General features: G+C 42.5%; 1 protein-coding gene across 1 annotated transcript; it reads left to right on the plus strand.

The window, feature by feature from the left end:
- The first annotated feature begins 2,303 nt into the window (after positions 1–2,303).
- On the plus strand, positions 2,304–19,783 carry EIF4E1B (eukaryotic translation initiation factor 4E family member 1B). Its single transcript, XM_056569889.1, has 8 exons — positions 2,304–2,347; positions 3,148–3,169; positions 6,906–7,000; positions 10,971–11,066; positions 11,775–11,838; positions 12,845–12,958; positions 17,041–17,180; positions 19,554–19,783. The coding sequence occupies exons 1-8, from the start codon at positions 2,304–2,306 to the stop codon at positions 19,666–19,668; spliced, it is 690 nt and encodes a 229-aa protein (XP_056425864.1). The 3' UTR covers positions 19,669–19,783.
- The last annotated feature ends 4,244 nt before the right edge of the window (positions 19,784–24,027 follow it).

A 24,027-nucleotide genomic window follows, 5' to 3' on the forward strand; every position in this document is an offset into this window, starting at 1 on the left:
AATTTACAAATCTGTTTAACTTTCTGGAGTCAGTTGATTTGAAAAAAAAATTTCCACTGGAGTTCCCCTTTAACTTTAATCAAATAGTGTGTACCATCAAACCACGATATGTTGACCTCATCAGGATCGACCTTACACTATATATCGATGTTATACTAAGTGGGGGTACTCCGGCCTGCAAGGGATTGTGGTAATCTGGCCTGCACGATTTCTCACTGAACAGATGTTTTACACGAGATCTGCTTTTTACTTTGCAGTGGTCAGTGATTTACGATGTGCGACTTTCTAAAAAAAATAAAAATATCTCAGATTTGTTGCACAGCCTTCAATTACACAGAAAACCTACACCAGAAGAGACCTGGCTTACAAAACTGGCTTTCAAAAAGTCGCACAAAAGTCATGCGGGTGGAAAAAGTCACACAAAAGTCGCAGAGAAGGGGGTCATACAAAGTAGTGTTCTGAAGAGAAATTTCACAAAAATGTGTACTAGCCCCATATTTATCACAGGCCGTGCACCATTTAATAAATTTGGTGCATGTACACACCAACCATCAAAACCTGTGTATAAAATCAGTGCACCTACACTGACTTTCATAAATCTCCCCCAGTGTGTATGTATGTATAAAGGTTTTTGTCTTGGCTGGGGGTTTCTTTTTTGTCTGAACTCTATTTGATATGTGGTAGCCCTTGGGGGGTGTATGGTAGGGATGGTATGATGTTGATATATGAGGGGTTAATATTAACCCTGTCACTCGTGACACCAGGGTGAGGGCTGGTATGCTGAATCTATGTTCCGGCCTATCGCCGCCCTTCCCAGAAGCGATAGGTGCAATGAAATGACTGAAGGTCCACGAGCAGATTTAACTTGAACTTGAATAACTTTACTGCAGTGCTTGCAATATCCAATGCGTAGTAACAGTCTCATATAACAGTTCTTAGGTTGCTTAGCGACTGGCAGAAGTTGTGGACCTTGCATTAAACTTGTAGTCTCTGAATTTAGGGAGTGATGTGCAGATCCATCCGGATTTAGGGGAAATATTGGGTCCGGTGATACTGCAGAGTGCTTAGGGGATGACACACTCTATAATTTAGATCCTTCAGCCGTCGCCGCAAGGCTCAGGCCTAACTCACTGCGATTACTGCGATATAGGTCTTCTCTCATCAAGAGCCAGGAGAAAGAGAGTGAGAAGATGACCGCCTCTCCCTTATATGGGCAGGGGGAGTGGCGATTCTGATTGGTCCGAACGTTTGCCATTCACCAGTACATGGTGTGATGGGATTACTGACGTAAGAGGGCCTCCAAAGGTCCTTAAGCTAAAACCATAGAGTTCACCTTGTCACATGACCCGCAGGTCCTGTAACGATAATAGAAACAGGTAATTAAACATTTATATACAGAAATAATACTATATACATTATTCTATGGACAAATTAGAAATCTATATACTATAATAGAGGCGACTAGGGGCGGACTGACTAACAGAGATTACTAAGTCCTAGGGACTCTGGCTACGGGGACCAATAGATAAATAAGTACCGTATGAAATGCGGTAGTGGGACAACACAGATACATCTCCTGATCGTGTTACTCTCGAGCTGCAGACATTGTCCGGGACCTAAAGGGGTATTCGGATGAAAAACTTTTTTTTTTTTTTTTTTATGGTGCCAGAAAGTAAAACATATTTGTAAATAACTTCTATGTTAAAATGGTAATCCTTCAAGTACTTATCAGCTGCTATATGCTCCACAGGAAGTTATTTTCTTTTTAAATGTATTTTCTGTCTGACCACAGTGCTCTCTGCCGACACCTCTGTCCATGTCAGGAACTGTCCAGAGCAGGATAGGTTTGCTGTGGGGATTTGCTCCTGCTCTGGACAGTTCCCCTGAAACAGGCAGAGGTGTCAGCAGAGAGCACTGTGGTCAGACAGAAAATACATTTAAAAAGGAAAAAACTTCCTGTGGATCATACAGCAGCTGATAAGTACTGGAAGGGTTAAGATTTTTAAATAGAAGTAATTTCCAAATCTGTTTAACTTTCTGGCACCAGATGATTTAAAACAAATTAGGAGGAGAACCCATTTAAACATTCTGCCAACTGTCCAGGAAGAGGTGCAGAGTTAGTGCAAGAGACGGGATATAAAGACAGAATATGAGGAAGGGATATGAGGACGGGATATGAGGACGGGATATGAGGACAGGATATGAGGATGAGATATGAGGATGGAATATAACGATTAGATATGAGGATGGCATGTCATTCTGAATATATGGATGGGATATGAGGACAGGATATAAGGCGGGATATGAGGACTGGCTACGAGGATGGCATATGGGGACGAGATAAGAGGTCAGGATATGAGGATTTTATTTGATATATGCAGTATATATATATATATATATATATATATATATATATATATATATATACACACACACACACACACACACACACACATACACTTCCTGGGCACAGCTGAAAGTACTATATACTTCAGAGGGCACAGCCAGAGTTGCGATATACTTCAAGGAGTGCAATGAAGCAATGGCAGGGGCACAATGTGTAGCAGTATTCAGCACTTGTATAGAACATAAGACGTGGGTAACAAACTCTGCAGAGATTAAAAACAGCTAAAGATGTTATTATGAAAGTCTGAGCCAAGTGGAGAAGATGACAAAAGAAAAGACAATCAGAGGAGCCATCACATGGATGGAAATGTGTATTCTTTCTTCAGCCTGCTTCATGTCAGTACTATATAGCATGTATGCTCTGCAGCAAGATGATGTCTGACACCTCCCAACATATCCTTACCAGTGTTTGGGTCACACTGTGGTCTGTAGTTACATACTTCTGTAGGAGGCTTTAACTTAACAATGGGTTTAACTATTACTGTAGAAATTATTTTTCACCTCTTTTTATATCCATTTCTAGATCTGGCTTTAAAAACTACATAAAAAAACCTAAATGTGGGAAAAAGGAGGCTGGTGTCACACATGGCAGCTTTTGAAATTACTCAGAAATTCTGATGCGCTGTTCACATTCTGGACCCCTTTGAGTACAGAATCAGCTTCAAAATGCATTGACATCTATGGAGATGGCGCATATCCGAGTGATCCTAGAGCCGGCTGATCAGTTGGTGCCCATAACAGATGGAATCGCCGTAATGTGAGGGTACGTTCACTTGCAGGGCTTAGGGTGCATGCACACCACGTTTTTGCAATACAGTTCCCGTATCAGGTTTTTGATGAAAAACGGATTCCACAAAACCTGACTAAACTGTATCAATACGTGTACAAATTTTTAACCCATATACGGTTGAAAACTGTATACGGTTTGGAAAATGATGTCCGGTTGCATCCGTTTTTTAAGAAAAAAACATACGTTTTTTAACTTTTCACTCCATTTTGAATAAAGTTTCACCTGTTTGATTGAAATTACAAGAAAAAAAAACTGTGCAAAGTCAAAAACCGTATAGTGAAAACTGGATGGAACCGTACGCACATACAGTTCTGTACAGTTCCTATTGTATCCCATGTTAAAAAAAAAAACATATACAGTGTAATACAGTTTTTCACCCGGACCAAAAAACGTGGTAGACTACGGTTTTGGGTACGGGTAAAAAAAACAGATACAACTGTATAAGACACAAAACGGACAAAACCGGATGATGCTTTGACATACGGTTTACAATGTTAAGTCAATGCATACGGTTTTCTATACGGTTCCCTGCAGTTTTTAACTTGAAACCGTATACGGGAACTGTATAGCAAACACGTGGACCCTTAGTCCACACTACATTCCTGCTCCTATTAATCCAATTCATACTGTTAATGGAAGCAATGGGCCCCATTCACTTCTATGGCTGAATAGAGTCACCTAGTCACCTAGTCAGTTTGGGAAGCATCTGCTATTTTAAGCAGACTCAAAAGCGGCGGCTGTTGCACTTTTGAAATAGTGCACATGTCCTGAATGGAGTCACTAGGTGACTGTTCAGCCATACAAATGAATAGGCTCCACTGCTCCCAGCGTTTTCGGCAGGACGCCGATGGATACGATTAATTAGCAGGATCTTAGAGTAAACCTACCTTGAGTTTTTTCTGAGTGTACATTCACACCTAAGTTGTGTCTGAGGGTACTTCAGACTCATTGAAGTCAATGGGTTGCACCATTATCCGCTTTGCGGATTTGCTGCTGTGAAAATTATGCTTGCGGAATTCCACAGCAGAAATTCCACAAGCAGAGTTTACGCTGTGGTAAATCCACAGAGGATTATGTACGTGTGAACTTACCCTGAAGGAAACCTTAGGAGGGTGTCCTGTACCTTTAAGATGCAATTATGCTCCCTATAAATAGTAGGCTGGTAACTCATTAGGCTGATCCTCTGCTAACCTGACATGGCTAAAGCTGAAGGAGTGAGTGGGAATGATACTAGAGTAGGGGCTCACAGAGGGCTTTGTGTGTTGTGACATTTTCATATTCCTGTCTGCAGTTTATAGTATTACATGTGTTTAGCTCAATGTTATTAAATAGTCTTTCTTGGTGGTTATGATGTTCCATAGAAGTAGCTTGCTGCAGCGGCTGTCTGGGCATGCTGGGAGTTGTAGTTTTGCAACATCTGGAGGTCTGCAGGTTGGAGACCACTGCTATAGATGAATGTGATGAGACTCTAAATTATTAACTCCCAGAAAACATCTGAAGAGTTTGAACCGTTAAACTACTGTAAGAGCCATTAACTATTGATTGTGTGTAAAGTTACCCTAAAAAAAATGGCCTTTTACCCTGTGTCCTAAGTTCCTCTACAACAGTGGTCTCAACTGTGGACCTCCAGATGTTGCAAAACTACAACTCTGGAAATTGCCGTTTTGCAACATGTGGAGCTCCACAGTTTGGAAACCACTGTTCTATATCCAGTAACAGCCGCCCCCCCCCCCCCCCCCCAGTATATTTATGTATATGACATTGTGCGCTCACACTTTACCATTGTACTTTAATCTTGTTTAGTCACATCTATGTTTAGGACAATGCTGTTTTGCCCTCTTCCTTTGATCCTAAAGACTTCAGGACTAAAGTATCAATTTCATCACAGTTGAAATTTGTTCTTAAAGGGGTTCTCCGGTGCTTAGATATCTTATCCCCTATCCAAAGGATAAGAGATAAGATGCCTAATCGCAGGAGTCCCGCCGCTGGGGACCCCCGTGATCATGCACGTGGCACCCCGTTTGTAATCAGTCCCCGGAGCGTGTTCTCTCTGGGTCTGATTACCGGCGACCACAGGGCTGATGGTGTGTGATGTTACGCTTCCGCCCCCGTGTGACGTCACGCTCCGCCCCTCAATTCAAACCTACAGGAGGGGGTGTAATATCGGGGACTGATTACAAACGGGGTGCTGCGTGCAAGATCACGGGGGTCCCCAGCGGCGGGACTCCCGCGATCAGGCATCTTATTCCCTATCCTCTGGATAGGGGGAAAAGATGTGTAAGCACCGGAGAACCCCTTTAATTTTCCATCCACATTCAGGTTTTCCGATCTAATATTTAAATCTGTTCATGGTTTGGGCCTCACAAACTGACTGTGGGAATATACCATAAGGGTACATTCCCACACGGCGTATTTGCTGCTGCGTATTTTTTCTTCTCTGTTGAAGTCAATGGGTAGGAAAATACGCAGCAAAATACGCCGTGTGGGAACGTACCCTAAGAATGCATTCCCACCACATTTTTTGCAATCCAGTTCCCGTATACGTGTTCAGTTTGAAAACCATATAGAACCGTATTGAAAACTGTATGCATTGATTCTCCATTGAAAACCGTATGCCAAACAATACATCCGGTTGTGTCCATTTTGCGTCTTGTACGGTTTTGTCAATTTTTCACGTGTCCAAAACGTAGCCTACCATGGATTTCAGTCTGGGTGAAAAAACTGTATTGAAACTGTGTACGCATTTTTTTTATTTTTTATTTTTTTTTTAACATGGGAGTCAATGGGAACCGTATGTGCATACAGTTCCATACGTTTTTTTGACTTTGCACAGTTTTTTTTTTTTTTGTAATTTCAAACAAACTTTATCCATAATGGAGTGAAAAGCTAAAAACGTATATGGGGTAAAATTTGTACAAACGTTTTGATAGTTTAGTCAGGTTTCGAGGAATCCGTTTTTCATCAAAAATCTGATACGGGAACTGTATTGCAAAAACGTGGTGTGCATGCACCCTAAGGCTCTGCTCGCGCACCAAGCCTGCCATCCAAATCAGGAAGATAGCAGTAGGAGACAGGCAAGTATAGTTATTAGTGTCACCTACACTACACACCGGTACCAACAGGTAAGTGCAGGTAAAACTGAATAGGCTACTGTTAGTGTCCGCAGTTAGGCCAGGACTTGTGGCTGTATTATGATAAGGTCAGGACCTGCAGCCATAATATGGATACAAAAACGTGACCATGTTACACTAAGGTGAAACCAGCCTTAGGCTGCATTCACACCTCGTTTTTACGTTACAGGTGCCGGCTGGGGTACGGGAGAGTCCAGTTTGCCCCTCCCCCAGCCGGCACCCGTAACGTAAAAACGAGGTGTGAATGCAGCCTTAGCAGTGGTGATGTCAGCATGTTCCTAAATCTCCACCGGTGCACAAAGCCTTCCTCCCGAATGAGGAAGATGACAGGCCAATATGACTACAGATCAGGGACAGGTAAGTATTATCGGTGTTACCCGTACTACATGCCTGAATCAACAGGTTTGTGCGGGTGAAAATGATAACAATTTCCCTTTTTAAACAAGCTGCAGATCAGGAGGAATTTGTCAAAACTCCACATATTCACTGTGATTTCTATGTTGTGGTAGCCATACAGTTTTTGTATCTATGTGCGCATGTTTGAAGTAAACTTATATATTCTATTTTTATTCTTCTAGTTAACCTTTAAGGAGCTTCCTCGAAGAGATGAAAAGAAGAAAAAGAAAAAAGTGGCTGTTGTTGAACATGTGGAAAGACATCTTTTACAGAGCAGGTAATATTGAGTTTAGAGTGAATCCTTTGCAGCTGCTGGTAGAGTTCCTCCACAAGGTGGCACTCTATTAGATAAGCAGCTTCAGCCTGACAATAGGATGGGGAAGAAAAAAGTAACAGAACTCTGAGAAAAGACCTTTAATTGACAATTAACCTCTTCACAACAGAGGACTCAGTGTGCGCACTCAATCTGAGCGTGACTTTTACCTGTTGAGTACTGGCTATGAGCAGCAAGGACTTGCAGCCAATCATGGACATCAGCGATCTCAGTCTGCCATTAACGCTTTAGAAGCCGCAATCACTGCATTGATCACAGCATCTAAATGTTGACATAACAGTTGCCGGTGGGTTCGGGGGACTGGTCAGTTAAAATGACAACCAGAGCACTTCTCCTCACTGCAATGGTGACATTCGCTGACCTTCTGCTAGTCTTCCTTTGGCAGATGGTACAAGTAGTGTTATGCCATGGCATAACACTAAACAGTACAAGCAATTGAATGATTGCTTATAATGACACTTAAAAATGTAAAATAATTTTTTTAAATATATAAAATCCCTTCCTCACAAAGATTTTTTTTCAAAAATGAAAAAAACAAAGATACTTGGCACCATTGTGCGCAGAATTGCCCAATAAATGACCAAAAAGACCCACAGATAAAAATTTAAAAAATAAACAGCAATTTCTAAGCATAATCAAACATTAAAAAATAGTAAAATAAAACCCATATAAATTCGGTAATTGTTGGCTAAAAGAATAAAGATAATGTCACTCTCATCTATGAACTGTAATGCATAGAATTCCAATCCCCCCCCCCCTTACTCATTTCACCACACATTCTATGGCAAAAATAAAAATAATGCCATTAAAAAAGTCAGATGAGGTGAGGTTTTTTCCTTCCACCACCCCCCCCCCCCCCATATCTTCCCAAACTGGCATTTTGTTAGTGTCACGATGTGTCAAATTTTTTTTCTACTTCAACATTGATGTGCTACATTAATAATTAAAATGATGTTCTAGAGAGGTGCAATGTGAACCAGGCCTAAATCTCTCTAAAATAGAATATTCAGTGGTCCCAGATGCAACCCTCTAGAGAATTAAACATAAGCATACTTTAGCAGTATTACCAAGTTTTATGTATTTAGTAACAGATGGTGCCCCACTAGTAATGTGGTGTTTATCCTGGAAGTGAAGGCTTCCCTTTATGCGACTTAAAGCCATGGATACAAAACGACTTTGTTTTATTCAGTGCGGTGCTGTAAGAGGACACGTTCCTCCAGAATCTTGCGCACACGAGAGGTTTTTGGTGCTTTCTTGAACCTGCCCGCCTTTATCTTTTTGATAGCATAAATCTGTGAAGTAACCCTCCTCCTACCAACCAGAGCCACTTACAGGTTCTTATAGAATGCATCTGCATACATTCCAAGGAACTCTTATGTATTTTTATATACAGTACTTTACTTTCATTAGGCTAAAAAGGCAATTGGGGGGGAGGCGGCATTTACCGTATATAGTAGAGTATAAGCCGAGTTTTTCAGCACTATTTTTCATGGTGAAAACTCCCCAACCCCCCCCAGTCCCCCCCCCCCCCCCCCCCCCCCTCGGCTTATACTCGAGTGAACAAAAAACTTTCTGGCCTGTCAATCTTCAACCTGTGGACCTCCAGATGTTGCAAAACTACAACTCCCAGTATGCCCGGACAGCCATCGTCTGTCCGGGCATGCTGGGAGTTGTAGATTTGAAACATCTAGAGGTCCACAGGTCGAAGACCAATGCAGCCTTCGTCATCATCCATACCCCCCCCCCCTTTGTTTTCTACTCACCTCCCCTCGGTGGGAAGGAAGGGTGAGCTGGTCGGGGCCATCTATGTTGCAGAGACCGTCCAGTGGGGAGGGCTAGTAGTTCCAGGCTGTCCATCTTTACCGGGAGGCCCTCTTCTCCGTTCCAGCCCCAGACTAGTGACGCTGCATTGACGCCACCGCGCAGGGATGTTCATGCGCACGGACGTGATGTACGTCAAGGCAATGTCACTACTCCGGGGCCGGAGTGGAGAAGAGAGCCTCCCGCTGAAGATGGACAGCCCGGAACTACTAGCCCTCCCCACTGGACTGTCTATGCAGCATAGATGGTCCGGACCAGCTCACCCTCCCTTCCCACCGAGGGGAGGTGAGTAGAAAACAAAAAGGGGGGGGGGGGGTCCTGGATGATGATGATGAAGGCCCAGAAGTGGATCTTCAACCTCCAGATTAGAGATGAGCGCACTTACAGTAAATTTGATTCGTCACGAACTTCTCGGCTCGGCAGTTGATGACTTTTCCTGCATAAATTAGTTCAGCTTTCAGGTGCTCCGATGGGCTGGAAAAGGTGGATACAGTCCTAGGAGACTCTTTCCTAGGAATGTATCCACCTTTTCCAGCCCACCAGAGCACCTGAAGGCTGAACTAATTTACGCAGGATAAGTCATCGACTGCCGAGCCGAGAAGTTCGTGACGAATAGAATTTACTGGAAGTTCGCTAATCTCTACTCCAGATGTTTCAAAACTACAACTCCCAGCATGCCCGGACAGCCGATGGCTGTCCGGGCATGCTGGGAGTTGTAGTTTTGCAACATTTGGAGGTCCGCAGGTTGAAGACCACTGATGGGATTGACAGGGGGTATTAATGACGGGGGTCTGGATGATGACAGGGGGATGATGTATTTCCCACCCTAGGCTTATAGTCGAGTCAATAACTTTTCCTGGGTTTTTGGGGTGAAATTAGGGGCCTCTGCCTATACTCTAGTATATACGGTATACTTGTTTTACACTGGCTTTCTGTTTTATGTTGCACTGTTTTTTGTGCAATGTGTTTTTGTTTGTGTGCATTTTTTGATAAAGAATTTACATTTTTTTTTTCTCTGTTAAGGTGGCTGGAGTTATCATGTGCACCTTCTGAGAAGTCTAGCACTAATTTGACGCATGGCAGCATTATTTTGCGCAACCCCATACCATCAATGAGCACACGCAGAAATGTGTCAGATTGACTACTTTGAAGTACCGTGTGGAGTTTTCTAATTTTGCGCAAAATTTATCATTCTCTGTACACACGTATAATATTGCACAACAGCGCAAAGTATAGACCAGTAGAAATGGTTAAAAAAATATATTTCAATAAAAAAAACACAAACAATAAATTTCCCCTGTGGTTCTGAAGTCTGGGTGAAAATATGAAATGTTAGATCTTGGGTAGAGATCATTATTTTTCAGCTTATTTGCTCGAGACTATATATTATAGATCTGTGCATTATACGTTTGTAGTACAGTATGGGCTCAGACTTCTGTGGGTGCTTACACAGTGGAAATTTTAGGAGTGTCGAAAAGTGACTTTTTCTCTAAGTTTACTGACCGTAGATATTGTTGCAGCAGTTCCCTTACCTCACCTCATCCTCCCAGCTGTGGAATTCATTCTTTACAAGGGTGGGAGCTTCACAAGTAAAACAAGCTGAGAAGAGAATGCAATAGTCTCTAGATTTAGAGACCAGCTTACAAATGGTTCAAAAACATGCTAGATCTGCTAAAAAAAAATATTTTTTTTTTATAACTTGTTAAAGATGTGCAGTGCTAAGAAATTAGCAGTGCTAAGAAATATCCCAACCCCCCTCCCCCCATGGTCTCCCGTATGGGGACCCACTCTGCGCTGCTAGAGTGCGTTTTGTACCCAGCACGTCAGATGCTTGAAACATGCCCCTCCATTCATCTGTATGGCAGAGGCAAAGACACAGGAACGCTGTCCCTCTGCCTCTCCCACAGAGATGGAGTGGGCATGTTTTGTACCCAGCAGGTCAGTTGGTACAAATGTCAAACACAGCAGCTCTGCCGGGGCCCTGTACAGAAGATCGCGGGGGTCTTGCGGATAGGGAATACATTTCTTGGCACAGGAAATCTCTAATTCCCAAAAGTATCCAATATTTCACTGATATTTATCACTTCTCTAGGTGGGCACTCTGGTTCTTCAAAAATGTGAAAAGCCAACCGTGGCAGTGTAACTTGCGCCTGGTAACGACATTTAACACCGTGGAAGACTTTTGGGCGTAAGTACAGTCCTATGTACTATTTTTACTACAGGGTCAGTGATTTAGGATTGTGGAAGAAAATAAAATATACAGAAAACCTCGCCAAAAGACCACCATTTTATGACCACCCATTGTACAGACCAGAGATGTGACAGTTTTTCAGTTGCCCCAATAAGAGATAAGAGAACAGGTATTTATATGGCTCTTTTCTCCCAATGGGACTCAACGTACCAGGTATTACCTTTTCTCATAATCATTCCGAAAATAGTTTAAAGTCCATTTAATAGGAAGCCAATGGTGAGTGTAGAGTAGGTGTAATGTGAGGGGGGGGGGGGATAGGGGGGGGTTATGATGCCAAGATCCCTTTTTAAATGTAATTTTGGGTGGTCTCCTCAGAGGTTTTACAATATTTTTGACGAATTTTGATGAGCATATTTTGCATTCATATAACATGTGAAAGAAGCCTAAAAGGCTTCCTGGTCTGGACTTCTATTCACAATGAATATGGCTTTTAAGTTTACTCCTCAAAATGCACTGGTGAGACCCTCTTAGAACTATAAAAATGTTTAGGAAGGCTGTGTAAGGTATCCTATTCGCACACGTGGGCTTTTCTTCCTAAGGATTACATGTGCTCAAAAAAAAATCAACTGCACATCATTTACAGAAGTATTTGGTCAGAAGGTGTTAAAGAAATTTGCTTTGACCATCATGGTTTCTATCTCTTAGGTTGCATACTCATATCCAGCTTGCAAGCAAGTTGTCGTCTGGCTGTGACTACTCCATCTTTAAGGTGAGACTACTTTTACATCCATGACTGCATATTTAGGCTTTGGTTAATAATTCTCAGCAAAACAAATATATAATTTTATTTAAAAAAATGGGTTTTAGATTATTTTAAAACTGTAATGACCCGTAAAGCTGCCTTCAACAAAACATTTCTTTTCTTTAAGAACTGAGCCACGTGCAAGAAAAAGTGCAAACGTGACACACATGCAGTCCATTGCAAGCCCTTCTCTGAGAGAGGGGGCCCCCAACAAACCTTCCCTTTTCCTTTGGGCCAGAAGGCACATTCAAGGGTCCGGGTTCCATGTCCCTTTTCACTAATCCTATTGAGGGACCACAAGTGCTCCTGGCATCAACCTAGGCATTAACCAAGTATCAGCTGTCACACAGACTGCTAAACTGGCATATGGAGACTTAACTATGCCATGCAGTGCTCCATATTTAGGGGGGTGGGGGGGGGGGGGTACGCAAAGTAGCTTTCCACTAGTAGGAAAATATCTTCCCTTTGCCGCCACCTATAGGAGGCAGTTAGAGATGAGAAGTTAGTGATTCGATTCGTCAGACTTCTCGGCTCGGCAGTTGCTGACTTTAGCCTGCATAAATGAGTTGCGCTTTCAGGTGCTCCTGTGGCTGGAGACTCTCTTCTAGGAGTGTATCCACCTTTACCAGCCCACCGGAGCACCTGAACTCATTTATGCAGGATAAAGTCAGCAACTGCAGAGTCTGAATCACTTTAACTTCGCTCATCTCTACAGGTAGTATAGCAACAAGTCATACTCGTCCCTTAAAGAGCCTTACATGGATGCTGCTACCCAGAGGGGACTGGTGGGCAGGGAGTCAGACCCTAACAAACTAAGTAAAATCTTGTAACCTTTTTACAAAATGCAGTGATAGACCCAAAAAATAACTTACACCCGGTATGTTAATTTAGCCATAATCTAATAAATCCATTTAAAGAGAAGAGTCGTGGTGGTTTTATTTTATTTTTTATTTTATATATATTTTTTTAATAGGATGGGATTGAGCCCATGTGGGAAGATAGTCGGAACAAAAGGGGTGGAAGGTGGCTTATCACTCTTTCCAAGCAGCAACGACACAGTGACCTAGACTCCCTTTGGCTTGAGACCGTAAGTAACAGCTGCTAAAAACAATAAGGTCTCTGGTGCTGTATTCCCTCATTGTTTGGAGGCCAATCTCCCATGACCTGGGATGGAGGTTCTGAAATGATTGATCATGTGTTCTGCTGTTAATGCATAAAAGTGCAAGTGGTTCTGGAAACATCAGGAATGTGAGCCTTGAACATGTGCTGTTTTAATACAGTTACAGTATATATATGAAATATGCAAAGCAGCTCATCACATTCCCTGGACATCAGCTTTAGCTCTAGTTATGGAGTCTCAGAGACTGATTGGGATTTAATGCCAAGACAGACTTCTCCCCAGAAGAGGAGAGGACCAATCTGCAGACAGCACTGTTTCGGAGTATTTGCTCCTCATCAGTAGAGAGTAGGGTGTTCTGGCTTGGTTGGTGAGTTTTAATGGCTAGGGTTGAGCAAGAATATTCGTAATGCAAATTTCTATCACAGATATCGGCATTTCACTAATATTTTGAATATAGTGCTATATATTCGTAATTTATGCAAATTTTTCATGCAAATTTTTGCATGGGGGGGGTGAAAGAACATAGCAAATATGCAAACATAGGACAAATAATTGCCAATAGATTCTCAAAATATCGCAAATTCTAATATGGCCCCTGCTGCTCATTACTATTAATGGCCTTTTTTTTTAAATCTCCATACACCAGAAGTGGTGCCTATTCCTAAGAGGAATATTTACCCCATTTATATAAATAAAAAAAACTAATGGAGGTAAGTAGGCAGATTCCCAAAGAATACTAAAAAGCCCTGGTTAGCAAGGAGGTGATATTTATTAGTTTTGTGGACATTACTATACAGTGTGTATACTAGAGATCTTCTTGCTTTGAGATGATAAAGGTTTTGCATTTTGGTTATGTTTATTATGATTCCCTTACTTTGGACAAGCCTTTATAGTACTCACACAAATCATGAAATGGTCTGTAGATTTCCATGACTTAAATCCACTTTATAAGGTCTAATCCTACTTGCAAAACCATTGTCTGTATACCCTGTTGTTGCCATTATATCCCCTATTGTGTTCTAGTACAGCCCTTCCTCCTGCTATCAATGACTCTTGACTCTTGACTTGTGACCTCATGATCTGTAGGCTTTATAGATGTGCCTTGTCAACTAAGTTAAATAATGCCTTAGCAAAGAATTGTGCTCAAGACCTTTTTCTATCACTTTGTATACTGTGACTCAGATAAAGAACTTGTTGGCTTGAGGAATATGCTCTTAGGCAGATACACTACAAGTGTGATGTCCCAGTACGGGATATGCTCCTACAGTCCTGTCTGGTTGTGTCCCTGTACATCCTCAGGGCTCACCTGCAGTGTTCCCCCATAATGTGTATAAGTAATATACTAAGGGCAAATGACCTTTTTGATGTTGTCACATGTTTAACCTGTTGGACGGAGGGCATACCTGTGTGCCCTCCGCCCACTCCCTGTCTATAATGCATCATAGTGGGTTGGGCCCGACTCATGGGTAATAGCGCGCGGCACTGATCGTGGTGCCGCGCACTATTAATCCTTTAGACGCAGCGTTCAAAGTTGAACGCTGCGTCTAAAGTGAAAGTAAACCATTGCCAGTTAGCTCAGGGGGCTGTTCGGGATCGCCGCGATGAAATCGCGGCACCCTGAACAGCTTACAGGACAGCAGGAGGGTCCCCTACCTTCCTCCTCGCTGTCCGATCGCCGAATGACTGCTCAGTGCCTGAGATCCAGGCATGAGCAGTCAACTGGCAGAATCATTGATCAATGGTTTCCTATGCGAAACCATTGATCAATGTGTGTGCAGTGTTATAGCCCCCTTATGGGAGCTATAACATTAAAAAAATTTTTTTTTAAAGTGAATAAAGATAATTTAATCCCTTCCCTAATAAAAGTTTGAATCACTCCCCTTTTTTCCATAAAAAAAACTGTGTACAAAATAAAAATAAACATGCGGAAATGTCCGAATTATAAAAATATATTGTTAATTAATCCACACGTTCAATGACGTACAACCAAAAAATTTCCAAAGTCCAAAACTGCGTATTTTTTGTCACTTCATGAGAATTTATAAAAAGTGATCAAAAAGCCCAATCAATACATAAATGGTACTGCTAAAAACTTCAGATCACAGCACCCAAAATGAGCTCTCATACCGCCCCATATGCGGTAAAATAAGTTATAGGGGTCAGAAAATGAAAATTTTAAACGTATAAACTTTAAGTTATGATTTTTTTCCAGAAGTAAGACAAAATCAAACCTATATAAGTAGGGTATCATCTTTATTCTGTAGGTCTATATGATTAAAATATTATTTCATTTTTACCGGAAAATGTACTGCATAGAAACGGAAGGTTACAAAATGGCATTTATTTTTTCGTTTCGCTGTAGATTTTTGGGTAAAATGACTGATATCACTGCAAAGTAGAATTGGTGGTGCAAAAAATAAGCCATCATATGGATTTCAAGGTGCAAAATTTAAAGGGTTATGATTTTTAAAAGGTAAGGAGGAAAAAACGAAAGTGGGGTGGAAAAACACTCTGTCCCCAAGGTGTTGTCATGTTTTACCCAGAGAGCACCAGGTGACACCCAGCTAGCCTGTGGGGTACTTGCTCAGCTCCCCTTGATAAGGTAGGTGCTGTAATCTGCCTCCATTGCTCTTACACTACACTTTCTGCTGAGGTAAAGTCCAGACGTCTCAGAGCCAGTGTCCAGTACATCTGGAGGCCTGAAAACTCAATTCCAGCCACAAGTCTGTATGTAAAGTCATCTGTCTGCTGTCACGATCTTCAGTCAAGTCTATTCTAGTCAGTGTGGCTGTGCTAGTCTGTCAAGTCACTGCAAGTCCCAGCAAGCTCCCTCGTGTTACCTCTCTGGGTACCTTACTGCCCTGTAAAGACTGTTATACATGTTCAAAAAGCTACCGTTAACCTTAAAGGGGTACTCCGCCCCTAGACATCTTATCCCCTATCCAAAGGATAGGGGATAAGATGTCAGATCGCCACGGTGCCGCTGCTGGGGATCCCCGCTGCGGCACTGCGCTATCATTACAGCACAGAGCGAGTTCGCTCTGTGCGTAATGACGGGCGATGCAGGGGACGGAGCCGCGTGACGTCATGGCTCCGCCCCTCGTGAAATCACGGTCCGTCCCCTTAATGCAAGTCTATGGCAGGGGGCGTGACGACCGCCGCGCCCCCTCCCATAGACTTGTATTGAAAGGGGCGGGCCGTGATGTCACGAGGGGCGGAGCAGTGACATAACTATGCTCCAGCCTCTGTATTGCGCGTCATTATGTGCAGAGCGAACTCGCTCTGTGCTGTAATGATAGCGCAGTGCCGCAGCAGGGATCCCAGGGCTCCCCAGCAGCGGCACTGCGGCGATCTGACATCTTATCTTCTATCCTTTGGATTGGGGATAAGATGTCTAGGGGTGGAGTACCCCTTTAACCTGGCCTTAGACTATTAAACCCTGCCTAACCTAGGAGAAATGGGATTACCTTTGGGTGGTTACATAGTGTTTGTGACGCCAGGGCATGGCTTGCTTAAGGGGGCAACACAATCTGCCCCTACACCTCACATCGTACCCCCATGGCTCACCACAAGTTTTGCAACAGCTTGAGGAATCCTGGTTTGGAAACACTGTTGGGCCATGTTCACACTGCTGGAAATGTGCAGAATGTCTGCCATTAGAGGTGGACACTGCACACATTTACTTGAATCTGTTACTAGGACCACTTGAAAATATGGCCTCTTCATAGACGGCAATTAATTTACTAACTGGTTCAATATTTCTGTGGACGCAGTAATCGCGATTTCTGCAGCAGAAACATGCTGCAGAAATCCTGCCGGATACAGTGCAGCAGAATCCCATTGAAATGAAGGGGGCTATGCTGCAGCAGAATTTCCAAGTTCAGTATTCCCATGATATTCTGCTTGGAAATGTAAACATAGCTTTATAGTGAATGAAGGTGGCATGTGATACACGTAATGTAATTCAAAAGATTGTCCAGGGTATTTTAGAGAAAATCAATGTAAATGTCATCAACCAAATGAACCATTTTTTCATGTCTCTTGTCCAGTTACTATGTCTGATTGGAGAAGCCTTTGATGAACACAGTGAAGAAGTCTGTGGCGCAGTTATTAACATTCGGGCAAAAGGAGATAAGATCGCCATCTGGACCAGAGAGGCTGAAAACCGAGAGGCTGTTACTTATATAGGGTGAGATGACATGTATGCTACAGTTAAGGCTTTTTGCGTTTAAAAATTGTGTGTGTATGTATATATATATATGTATATGTGTATATATATGTATATGTGTATATATATATATTGTATATAAATATAATAATAATTTTAAAATATTTGCAGCTCAGTCCCAAAAACAAGATGGGTGCCAGCGTCCAGACCAGATCAGGGCCTCCTTTAGACAAAAAACTCCAATGACGCAGCACTCCAATAAAAAAAAAGTGCATTTTATTCACACATCTCAATACAGCAACGTTTCTGCTCCTATGGAGCCATTTTCAAGCCTGAAAGGCTTGAAAATGGCTCCATAGGAGCAGAAACGTTGCTGTATTGAGATGTGTGAATAAAATGCATTTTTTTTTTTTTATTGGAGTGCTGCGTCATTGGAGTTTTTTGTCTAAAGGAGGCCCTGATCTGGTCTGGACGCTGGCACCCATCTTGTTTTTGGGACTGAGCTGTGCTGCAATTACTTTTTAATATACATATTATAAAAATATTATAAAATTTTTTTTTTTTGTTTTTATAGCACATTAGTCACAAGGCACTTAACATATATAAGGATTAAAATACAAAACACAAAGGCAAATACAATGGCCCTAATTTACCAAGCTAAAACACAACTATTTTTTGTATGGGGTTTTTCCAAGTTATTTTGGTGCAGTGTCTGAGACATGTCTGAAACATGCCTCAGACACTGCGACAGTGTACACCAAGAGAATCCAACTAACCTAACATTGCATTGTAAAAAGCCGAAAAAGGGGCATGTATGCAACGAAGGGGCATGGATTCACAGCCCGACCTATTTACTATTGAATTCACAGAAAATGTTGTGAATAAATGGCTGGAAATTTCCACCTAGAAAAAGCTGGTCAGAAAATGTTCCCGACTTGTAAATCTGTGATCCCTATAGTAAATAGGGTGGAATCCGAAGTCTGAAAAATTTCCCAATAGTAAAAACCCTACACTCTTAGTAAAGGAGGCCCAATGAATGTGATATAGACAGAGGGCTCTGCATGCAAGGGCTTACAATCTACAAAGGGAGGCAAACAGCTGGTCATCTGGAAAGTAGCCAATCCCTGTGCAGCGGCAGCAGGGTTATTGTGGGATCTAGGCTTTCCTGAAGAGATGTCTTTTTAATTTGCTTTTTGAGATCTTGATGGTGGGTTTGAGCTGTAAAAGCGACTTCCAGTGTATGGGGAAGCACGGGAGAAGTCTCTCAGTTCGTGAGGTATGGATGAAGGGAGCACAGGCGGAGGTTTTGTGAGGAATAGAGATTACGTGAGGGGCGGTATCAGGAGATCAGGTTAGATGTACAAAGGGGGACAGGTTGTGGACAGCCTTTTTATGCCATGGTGAACAGTTTAAATTACATTTGTTTGGTATTAGGTAGTCAGTGAAGGGATTGGCAGAAAAGATGTGGATTAGTTGGACAGTAGAGTTAAAGGGGTACTCCACTCCTAGACATCTTATCCCCTATCAAAAAGATAGGGGATAAGATGTCTGATTGTGGGGGTCCTGCCGCTTGGAACCCCAGCGATCTCTCCTGCAGCACCCAGTGTCATCTGCGGCACGGAGCGAAGTTCTCTCTGTCCCTGATGACAGAGCAATACAGGGGCTGGAGTATTGTGACATCACAGCCCTACCCCCTCATGACATCATGCCACGCCCCCTCAATGCAAGTCTGTGAGGGGGCATGGCAGCTGTCATTCCACTTCCATAGGTGTGTATTGAGGGGTGGGGCATGATGGTATGATACTCCGGCCCCTGTATCGCACGTCATCAGGCATGGAGCGAACTTCACTCCATGCAGCAGATGACTGGGTGTTGCAGGAGAGAGCGCAGGGGGGGCAGTTCCCAGTGGTGCAACTTCTATGATCACGCATCCTATCCTTTGATAGGGGATAAGATGTCTAGGGGCGGAGTACCCCTTAAAGGATGAATTAGAGGAAAGCAAATAGTGTTTGATAGACGGTCACAGAGGAGGATGTTGCAGTTGTCAAAGCAGGAGATGAGGGCATGTACGAATAGTTTACTTGAGGGAAGAGCGGATTTGAGACATGGTCTTTGAGATGAAGTTGGCAGGAGGTAGTCTTAAATAAATCTGACTACTGCAGGGATTGGGTAGGAGTAGCTCTTTAGTATGTATAATTTAACTGTTTTATTTTGTATGAATAGTGTAGAAACTTTATGAGTTTCTTTAACAAACAGCATAGCCTCTGTACAGAATTGAACTCTTCATCCAGACCAGATCTCTGCTTACTCTTAGCTTTTAAATAAGACTATAGTGAAAAGCACCACAACCAGTAAGGTGAAAACTTACTCGTATCCTCTTATTTTCCTCTGCAGTAAAGTGTATAAAGAGAGACTGGGCCTGTCTTCCAAAGTGGTCATTGGTTATCAAGCACATGCAGACACTGCTACCAAGAGCAGCTCCCTTACCAAGAATAAGTTTGTGGTATAAGGACTCGACAGATAATGCTTATCTATTAGCACTTTTTTTGTTCCTTTTTGTTTAGCGGTGGCTATGTCAAGAGGGAAATAAGAAATATAATTTAAATGCAGATCAATAAAATAAACTACAGTATATTTGTGTTTCTCAATGCAGAGACATATGAAGTGTGATCCTTTCCAGAAATTGAGTGTCCCAGACAAAAAACGAGCACTTCGCCCACCTTCTTTTGTCAATAAGTGCTTCTGTCTCTTTATTGCACAGAGTAGACTCTAGAGAGGGAAGATTTATCAAACTGCACAGAGGAAGAGTGGTGCAGTTGCCCATGGCAACCAATCGGATTGCTTTCATTTTTCATAGGTCTCTTTAAAAAATGGGCAACTCCACCACTCTTTCTAGGGGGAGATTTATCAAAACCTGCGTAGAGGAAGTCTATAAAGATTGTCAAGTGCAGTTATGAGCAAGACGGGGAGAAAACAATTTAAAGGGGTACTCTGGTGCTTAGACATCTTATCCCCTATCCAAAGGATAGGGGATAAGATGCCTGATCGCAGGAGTCCCGCCGCTGGGGACCCCCGTGATCTTGCATGCGGCACCCCATTTGTAATCAGTCCCCGGAGCGTGTTCGCTCCGGGTCTGATTACCGGCAACCACACGGCTGGAGGTGTGTGACGTCACGCTCTGCCCCTCAATGCAAGCCTATGGGAGGGGGGCGTGATGTCACACGCCGTCAGCCCTGTGGTCGCCGGTAATCAGACCAGGACCAACACGCTCTGGGGAATGATCACAAACAGGGTGCTGCGTGCAAGATCCCGGGGGTCCCCAGCGGCGGGACTCCTGCGATCAGGCATCTTATCCCCTATCCTTTGGATAGGGGATAAGATGTCTAAGCACCAGAGTACCCCTTTAACCTTGTGCTTTTCCCATCTTTCTGGTGCCTAAAGTTTAGGTGCCGTGCTACTACAAAATAAGTGACAAACTACAGCTATACTGACTACTACTATGGTGTACCCATCGTCTACACTGCCAAACAGTACTGAGGGACTATTCTTTACAAGTTGTGACATCCTCCCCTACAACTGATATATATTGCCTTAATATTTTTGTGGTCCAAATTTGAAAGGCACATATGGAAATGAAATACAAAATCGGGTGTTTTTTTAATTATTTTTTTTCGGGGGGGAGGGGGGGGTGTGGGGATTGGGTTGACCACAGGGTATTGGGATATTGACCTGCTGCTTGGCAGTAAGTACTGTAGGAAAAATAGCCCAGATTATACTTATCTTTCGCGATGCAGGTTCCTAACTCCCTGCTTCTGGGGGTCAACGCATCACTCTGCAGATTAGCTAATCGTGGGCTGCAGAGATGTCCTGCCTTGGCCGGTGATAGGCCTGGGTCCTGGTGCCAAGATATATTGGGCCAGACCAGTTTTTACAAATGAGACCATATAAAGGGATGGTGCAGCCTGTAATAGTGGCCAATCACTCATCAGTTTAAGATCAATAGCCTGTATCCTTTATTAATGCTGCACAGAAATTCCTCTACATATATAAATGTTTAAATACAGCTAAATAGTGTTAGGAAAAAAATCCATGTATACCTTATAGCAGTGATGGCGAACCTTTTTGAGCCCGAGTGCCTGAACTGTAATGCACGCCAACTTTTTTCCCCTCAAAGTGCCAGCACAACAATTAAATAGTGTTGAGCAGCATAGGCCATATTCGAATTCGCGAATATATGGACGAATATTCGTCATATATTCGCATATTCGTAATATCCTCGTTTTATTTTCGCATACGCAAAAATTCGCGTATGCGAAAAATTATCATATGCGAAAATTATCATAAATAAAAATTAGTATAAATGAAAATTCGCACGCCAGTCTTGCACAGTAGTATTAGAGCCTTCTTTACACCTCACAAGCTGGAAGCAGAGAGGGGTGATCACTGTGATGTGTACTGTGGGAAAAAATAAAAAATAAACGAATATTCGTAATTACGAATATATATAGTGCTATATTTGCGAATATGCGATATTCGCGAATAAAATTCGCTTTGCGAATATTCGCGAGCAACACTACAATTAAATCAGAATACACATTAGCTTGGCAGTATAGTTCCCCCACATTGGGTGCAGTATAGTTCCCCCCCCCCCCCCCCACCACATTAGGGTTGGCAGTATATTTCACCCCCACAAGGTTGGCAGTATAGTCCCCCCCCCCCCCCCCACATTAGGTTGGCAGAATAGTTCCCCCACATTAGGCAGGCAGTGTCCCCCCACAGACATCCAGCGTCCAGCCATATACAGTGTATGGCTGGAGGCTGTGTGTCTGTGTCGGAACACCGAAGATGACGTCCCGCTGGTCACTTACCATGCGCGCGTCATCTTCGGTCCTCCCCGATGCTCTGCTTTACGGGCGCACGCATGGGATGTCAGTGACGTCCCTGCGTGCTCTACCTCCCGGCGGTCCCTGCGTTTTTAAAGCTAGTTTCCCAACATCTGGAGGTCCACAGGTTGAAGACCACTGTAATAGATGGTGCCAGGACCTCCATTGCAGGAGCCATTGTTTTCAGGGGGCTATCATGGCTTGTAGTGAAGTACAGAGCTTGTACTATATATTTAGATCTTAATGGTTAAGAACTGGTGCCAGAAAGTTAAACAGATTTTTAAATCACTTTAATTAAAAAATCTTAATCCTTGCAGTACTTTTTAGGGACTGTATACTAAAGAGAAATCCAAAAAAGAAATGTATTTCCTGTGATGTCCTGACCATAGTGCTCTCTGCTGTCCATTTTAGGAACTGGAGAAAATCCCCATAGCAAACATATGCTTCTCTGGACAGTTCCTATAATGGACAGCAGAGAGCACTGTGGTCAGGACATCACAGGAAATGCATTTGTTTTTGGATTTCTCTTTAGTATACAGCCCCTAAAATGTACTGCAAGGATTAAGATTTTTTTTTTTTTTTTTTTATAGAAGTGATAAACAGATTTGTAAAACTTTCTGGCACCAGTTAATAATAAAAAAATATATATATATAATAATATCCACAGTAGTACCCCTTTAAGATCTTCCATAGAGATGCCCAGATGTGTCAGCCACCTTTACGCATGGAGCGAGCTGGGGTGGCAGGGAGTCTGTGGTCTGACTCCCTGGGTTCTGACACGTTTCCTGTGGATAGGGGACAAGACTTTATATACTGGATCCCTTTTTAATGGCATCTGTTGGCTTCTGCCCAAAATAACATACTTTTTTTTTTTGTGGGACAGGTGCTGGGATCATGAAAACCATGCGGCCAAATGTTAGCTGGGAGTTAAACGGAAAATATAGAAAACGCCAAATTTCTGAATCCTAGTGGCATTTTTAGGCTCTGTGGCAGTTGCAGCAGGCTCTGTGATTAGTGTCCGTCTTCAAGAAATTATGGTGTTTATCAATCTACTGGTGGGGAAATGACTTTTACTGAATCCCTGTGCTTATACATGCGATTTAAAAAGGGGCAAGAACAGCATCATGGAGGAGAAAAATAAGGAGGCAATTGTTTTTATGGGCGGTCAGACCAAACAAGTCTTCTACTTTTATTTTAATGAGAAAGTTAGTGGTGATGTATTCCTGTAACTCATAATGATGCATTCACACAGGGGCTGCAGAGGTAGCAGTCAGGACCCCATACGACCTCTATTATAATACATGACTGATTTCAAGGGTATGTTCACACTATGGAATCTCTGCGTGGAAAACTTATCAGCTGGTGCCAGAAAGTTAAACATATTTGTAAATTACTTCTATTAAAAAAAATCTTAATCCTTCCAGTACTTTTTAGGGTCTGAATACTAAAGAGGAAATGGTTTTCTTTTTGGAACACAGAGCTCTCTGCTGACATCACCAGCACAGTGCTCTCTGGACAGTTTTTAAAATGGACAGAGCTGTCAGCAGAGTAGGAGAAAATCCCCATAGCAAAAATATGCTGCTCTGTACAGTTTCTACAATTTAGATATATCAGCAGAGAGCACTGTGTTCCAAAAAGAAAACCATTTCCACTGTAGTATTCAGCAGCTAATAAGTACTGGAAGGATTATGCTTTTTTTTTTTTTCATTAATAGAAGTAATTGACAAATCTAACTTTCTGGCACCAGTTGATTTGATAAAAAACCATTTTTAATCTAGCAGACATCAAAAGACCGAAATAGTCGAAATTTATCAAAACCTGTGGGGGTGTTGCCCAGTTGCCGATAGCAACCAATCGCTTGTTTTTGTTTTACAGTGGCCCTTTTAAAAAGGAAAGTGATCTGATTGGTTGCTATGGGCAACTGGTCAACTATTTTTCTGCACAGGTTTGGCAATTTACTTTTAATTGAGGTCTGTCTGGTTTTC

This window comes from Hyla sarda, chromosome 4, assembly GCF_029499605.1.
Source record: "Hyla sarda isolate aHylSar1 chromosome 4, aHylSar1.hap1, whole genome shotgun sequence".
In the NCBI taxonomy this organism is placed as follows: domain Eukaryota; kingdom Metazoa; phylum Chordata; class Amphibia; order Anura; family Hylidae; genus Hyla; species Hyla sarda.